This window comes from Microtus ochrogaster, unplaced genomic scaffold (assembly GCF_000317375.1).
Source record: "Microtus ochrogaster isolate Prairie Vole_2 unplaced genomic scaffold, MicOch1.0 UNK1, whole genome shotgun sequence".
NCBI classification, from domain to species: Eukaryota; Metazoa; Chordata; class Mammalia; order Rodentia; family Cricetidae; genus Microtus; species Microtus ochrogaster.
This window is the reverse complement of record NW_004949099.1, coordinates 28,756,089-28,762,088: the sequence shown is the minus strand read 5'-3', so window position 1 is coordinate 28,762,088 and position 6,000 is coordinate 28,756,089. Positions and strand designations below refer to the sequence as shown.

The window sequence follows — 6,000 nt, the reverse complement described above, 5'->3', positions numbered from 1 at the left end:
TGAGGTTGTCACAGGAAAACAACCGCACCGCGGACTGGCTCTGTGGGCAACAGGCCTCAGACACCCGTCAGTGAACGGGTCATTGCTGTTGGGGTGGGGGTGGCAGTGGGGGTGGCTGGGTCTCTGGGGCACCGACCTATCTGGAATAGGCTGTGTCCTGGAGGGGAATGCCACATGTCAGCGGAGGGGTGCGCCATCCTGCCTGGGCAGGAGCTTGTGCCTTCCCCAGAACCAAGCCACCCATGTGCGTGCTGACCCCTCTCTATGTTTGTAAATCTGTAATATACCATTCTCTGTGGCCTGTTTTTCCTGGAAGAAGAAAAAAAAAAGGTTTGGCAGGCCATCTTTTTTTTTTTTTTTTTTTTTTGTTCTTAAAAAGTAGCCTTAAGAACAATAATAAAGTGCTCTTAAACCAAGGTTTTGTGTGGTTCTTCCATCCTAGGGTGGCATGTGGTGCCGCCGTATGCCCAGGCCTGCCTGTTTCTGGGAATCCTTGTGCAGGTGGGCAGGGTTACCTCTTACAGCCTCTACCTTAGGCCAGCCAGGGTCTTCTCAAGTCTCCCTTACTGAAATCTGCAAGTCAGCCATGTATGGGCTTCTGTTCTCGACGTGACCCAAGTAAGTGTGGGAGGGGGCCTGCTAGGAAGAGCACTTCTACTTAGGGTGACCACAGTTGGCAAGGGCCTGCCGGAATGAGGAGGAAAACTAGCCCTGCCCCAGTAGCAGCCACAGAGAAGCACCTGCCTGTGGTCCAGCTGCACCAGTCAGGCAGAGCTCTGCCCTGCTTTCCACCGTGGCAAGAGCTTCTCCTCATCCCTGGAGCAGGGTGGCACCACACAACATGCCGGCAGCTGAGGGTGGGCCGGCCAGTGTGGTGCTGCCAGGGCCCACAGCAGTACTCAACATGGGGCTCCTAGCACATCTTGTTTGATTTATGCGGAGTCAGATGCTCCCTCACTCCTACGGGGCCAAGGTGAGAAGATCCCAGGGGAATCTTCTGACAGCAGGAGAGGAAACGATCAATGCGCATGGAAGGACCCCCAAGTCAGTGGCAATGCCAAAGTTGTTATTGCAGGAAAGAGCAGAACTGGGCAGCAGAGGGTACCCCTAGTCCTCAGGGGAGTAGGAATCAGAACCAGGGAGGTGGCAGGGCCCAGATGGCCAGTCCTGGGGAACAGTCCTGCGCCGAGGCCCGAACACTCCTGAGCTGTGGTTCCTCAGATGGTCTCCTCATCGCTCATGTCCCAGATCTGTGTGGAGAAGGGGAGATACTGAACTGAGGGGACATTCCCCAACTACAGCTTCATGACAACAGAAGCATACCCTCCCACAAACACTGTGTGTGCCTCCCAACACAGGATTCCCCTCTGCAGAGCTGCCCTGTCTCTGAGGACTGATACCCTGTTTCTTGTTTAGTTTCAAGTTTCTTCCTTTCCCAAGCCCTCAAAGCCAGTGGGCGAGCTGATGAGAACTGCAGCAGCTGGGCAGCCCCTCCCTTCAGCCTCTCCCACATCCCCAGTGTGCCCCGCCAGCTCCTGACCTTTGCAGCATGCACTATTGGCCCAGTCAGCTTGTCCAGCTGAACTTGTCAGGGGGCAGGAGCTCTTTGGAACCTGTGCTGTCCCACCATCCACACTACTTAGGCCACGTGCAGGCAAGGCTGTCACTCAGAAGAGCCCTACCCCAGCAACCCCAGGTTACGTAGGCAGGGTGGCAGAACTACCAGATCCTGCCTCTGTATCCCTGGGGAGCCTGAGGGTGTGAGCAGGGGAGGGAACCCGCTCCAGGCCTCTGTCCCAGTAACTCCTGGCAAAAGTCCTGCAGAGAGGTGGCCCGAGGACAACATGGCAGGTTCCAAGACTGGTGCCCTAGGTACCCTAAGGGTCCCCAGAGAGCTGGTCCCTGAAGCTATGCCTTCAGACTCACAATTCCTAGAATGGGTTACACAAGGCTACCTCAGCCCTTGCATAGCCCAGGAAAGGGATGGCTTGTGGGTAGGAGGCAGGAGGTCTGGCCAAGTTAAACATTCACAGCAGTGCTGGCTGTCAAGGAGGTAGACAGCAACATAGGTGACTTCCCCTATGTTGGGGTGGCAGTGTCCCCATACTGTCTATTTCGACACAGGCCCTTGCCTTAGAGCAAGAGAACTTCCCACCTGTCTTATTGGGCACTGTGTCTCTGGTCCCAGATACCCTTCAGAGTGATGCCTGGCCTGGTGAGGCAGGTAGCATAGCTGCCCGCATATAAGAGCTCTTGACCTGGTCTTTTGGATGTGCAGGCTGATGGATGGGGAAATGGAACCATCGAAATCCCAGCATGAGTCCCTGGCCCATTCCAGACGCACATTTACACAGATGCCTGGGCTACGGGTTGTGTGCAGACCCAGAGCTAATACTCCCATAATGCCTCACTCCTGCCAGTGAGGTAAGGAGGAAAACAGCTCAGAGTTTGCCTGAGATCACACAGCCAGCAAGCTGCCAGGCTGGGGAGCCAGCGTGGAGGAAGGGAACGCTGAGGAGGGGACTGGGGCTGGAGGTATCGGACCAAGAGGATGGAAGATGAGCTCTGGAGTTTCTGCCCAGCCTTCCTGGCTGAGTGGCATCCTCTGTGCATGGGCAGGTAGACTTGGCATGGTTGCTCCTGGACCAGCTGTTTAAAGGTTGTGACCAGTGGGGCTGCTGTGGGCACTAACTGACTCTTGGAGAGGCTCCTGCAAGCCAACCAAAGGGCTCACTATGACACCATTGGGGTCTTCCAGACCCAACTCCTAGGGACAATGGAGGACCTTTTTACTAGGGTAGCCTGGCCATGTCCATTGGTGGGGTTCATACAGCACCCAGGGCAGCACTGGCCTAGCCAGCCTCCCATTTGTCTTCTGCGTGAATAAAGAAGACGGCGAGTTGGCAGAGGTCTGCTTAAATGTTAATGCTTGGTGCTGGCATAGTAAGTACTGTTACCAAGTTTCGCTCTATAGCCTGGACTAGCCTCGAACTCACAGCCATGCAATCCTGCCGTAGCCTCCCAAGTGCTAGGATTACAGACATATTCTTTCCACCATAGCAAGTTTCTATACTCTTTTTTCTAAAGAGAAAGGTACCATAGAGGTTTTGTTTGTTTGTTTGTTTGGTTTTAACAAGAATTAAAAAGTTCATGCTTGAAAACAAAAAGGCCGTCACAAACTAGGAGAGAATTATTTCATATAAAAGGAGCTAGTGTAAAGAACACTTCTTAAAAATGGGCAAAAAAAAAATGGAACAGATGCTTCACAGTGGACACTTGTTAGCCAATAAAACCACAGAAGGGGCTGAGGAGATGAAGACCTGAGTTCAAGTCCCTAGAGTCCTTGTAAAGTTGAGCATGGTGGCATGTGTCTGACCCATGTTCCTACGGAGAGGTGGGAAGTAGAGACCAGCATCACCAGAAACTCCTGGGCTAGCCTGCTGTACAAAGTGGCCAACACAGAGACCTCCTTGTCTGTGAGTGAGGCGGAAGGTTTGCTTCCTCCATGTGCACACATCTACACACACTCACACACACCATACACATGTATTCAGTTAGGGTTACTATTGTTGTGGTAAAACTCCATGGGCCAAAAGCAACATGGAGAGGAAAGGGCTTATTTGGCTTACACGTCCACATCACAGTCTCAACTGAAGGTGGACAGGGCAGGAGCCCAGCTCTGCATGGAAAGACAGGAGGTCAGGCTGCAACTCTCAGCTGAGTGTCGGGGAGGATGTCTGCCTGAACTACAGCTCCAGAGGGCATCAAGGTGTACCAGCTGCAGCACAGGCATGACAGCCTCTGGAAAAGAGCTGCTGGCATCCAGTTCCAGCCTGGGTCCGCTCTGGGCCACACCACAGTGCACACCACAGGCTGAGGGGCCTCTTCCATGGAAACTGTCATAACCCAGGGATGGCACAATTGTATTTTGGGGTGTGTTAAATGTGTTCACTTGCTAATGTAAACATTTTAAACCACACTGCAGCTTGTGAAAGTTAGGGTTGGCACTCCTTATGCCTTGTGGGCCTCTGCATGGCCCATTTCCCACCCCCTATAACACATCCCTCTTTTGGGAGGGACAGGAGCAGGGGTGGATTGTGTTGGGACCAGGTAAAGATCTTGGCTTGAGCTTCCTCTACAGACTCCCTAGGAAGAACTAGACCCCCTGGGGGAGGCTGGAAGGTCTGTCACATGTCCTGAGGGATATGAACCCCGCTTATCCTTCTCCTGTGTGCCACCATCCCTCACAGACCCTCTTAGGCAGCTAGTCATAGGTTTAGGGGGCTTCTGTCAGCAGGTAGCACCAAGACCAGGAAGGGATTCCCAAGACAAAATGCCTAAGCCAAGAGTGAGCCAACTGTGGGTTAGTGCATGGCCCATGACATCCTAGGCCAACTAGGGCAGGCAGGAAGCAAGGTGGTGGAGGCCATAGCCTAGGGAGGTTGGGAACTGAGGGGCAGGGCTGGCTGTGGGTGCTGCGTAGCCTTCTGATGCCCATCTGAGAAGCAGGCAAAGGATTTTTTGTCCCTGGGTCTCTACAACCCCTCTGGGACAGTCTTACAGGTAAAGCTGCAATGGTGTAGGACACACATAGGCCTGCTTGTCCAACATGCCCAGAGCAGGAGAGAAGAAAGGCTTCCCTCTGCCATGTAGGCCTCTCCATGTGGTGGGGTCAGTACAGAGAAAAGGGAAGCCGTATCCCTGAGTATACCTGCAGCTACTCACCAACTGTTTGTCAGTTCTAACTGGGGGTTGCATGGGGTTGGGGACGGTGCTGGGGGAGGGGAGCTATCACAGACCCTCTAGCTGGCTGCTTCCTTGCAGTTTCTCTCTTGGTTCCTGGCAGGAAACCACTTTTGGCTGTGAGTAAGACAGCCCTGCCCCCTTGCAACTGCATGGTAAGTTTAGAGCCTGTGCCCCTAGACAGGTAGACTAAGCCTGATGGAATCCCCTGGTATGCAACGTCCCTCTACCCCACTGAAAGCCTTTAAACATCAGAAAACCTCCTTTGTGCCGGGCGGTGGTGGCGCACGCCTTTAATCCCAGCACTCGGGAGGCAGAGGCAGGCGGATCTCTGTGAGTTCGAGGCCAGCCTGGTCTGCAAGAGCTAGTTCCAGGACAGGAACCAAAAAAGCTACGGAGAAACCCTGTCTCAAAAAATCAAAAAAAAAAAAAGAAAAATGAAAGAAAAAAAGAAAACCTCCTTTATTCTTGGGGCTTCCAAGAGCAAACTGAAGGGCCTGTCTCTCCCTTCAGGACCCTGTCATTCTGCGTGTGGAGCTTCTCGCCTGCTTGCCAGGTTTTGGAAGGGAGGCCTTCTTCCTCCCCATCTCTCTTAACCCATCTTCCTCCCCATTTTCACCCCTATCTTACCCCCATCTTTCTCTTCATCTTCCTCCCCATCTCTCTCACCCCCCCATCCCCCATCTACCTCTCCATCTCATCCCCCCATGCTGTCTCTGGTGTGATGTTCTCTTGGCTGCTCTCCTTACTTCAAGGGTAGCTCATCCCCTCATGGTTGAGAGACTTCCTATAACAAAGTCAGTTTTGAGGGGTAATCTCATGTCAGCTCCTGTGTCAACTTGATATAAGCTAGAGTTATCTGAAAGGAGGGAACCTCAGCTGAGAAAGTGCCTCGATAAGCCAGGGCTGTAAGCAAGCCTGTAAGGCTTAATTAGTGATTGATGTGGGAGGGCCCAGCCCATTGTGGGTGTTGCCATCCCTGGGCTGGTGGTCCTGGGTTCTATAAGAAATTAGGCTGAGCCAGCAGCCATGGGGAGCAAGCCGGTCAGCAGCACCCCTCCATGGCCTCTGCATCAGCTCCTGCCTCCTGGTTCCTGTCTTATCTGAATTCCTATCCTGGCTTCCGTTAATGTGGATGTGTAAACCAAATAAACCCTTTCCTCCCCAACTTCCTTTTTGGTTACGGTGTTTCATCACAGCAATTGAAGCCCTAACCAAGACAGCTAGCTCCTTCCAGAACCTTCAGCTTGAACCTGT

The 6,000-nt window shown here is 53.0% G+C and overlaps 1 protein-coding gene across 5 annotated transcripts in view; it reads right to left on the bottom strand.

The window, feature by feature from the left end:
• The window catches only part of Atg7 (autophagy related 7), a 219,590-nt gene continuing 213,590 nt past the window's right edge, over positions 1-6,000 (bottom strand). For all 5 annotated transcript variants that reach the window (XM_013353046.2, XM_026788324.1, XM_005365030.3 and 2 more), the window contains exon 19: positions 1-1,250. In XM_013353046.2, the coding sequence (XP_013208500.1) occupies positions 1,218-1,250 (33 nt within the window). In that variant the 3' untranslated portion in view covers positions 1-1,217. The remainder of the gene's footprint in view (positions 1,251-6,000) is intronic.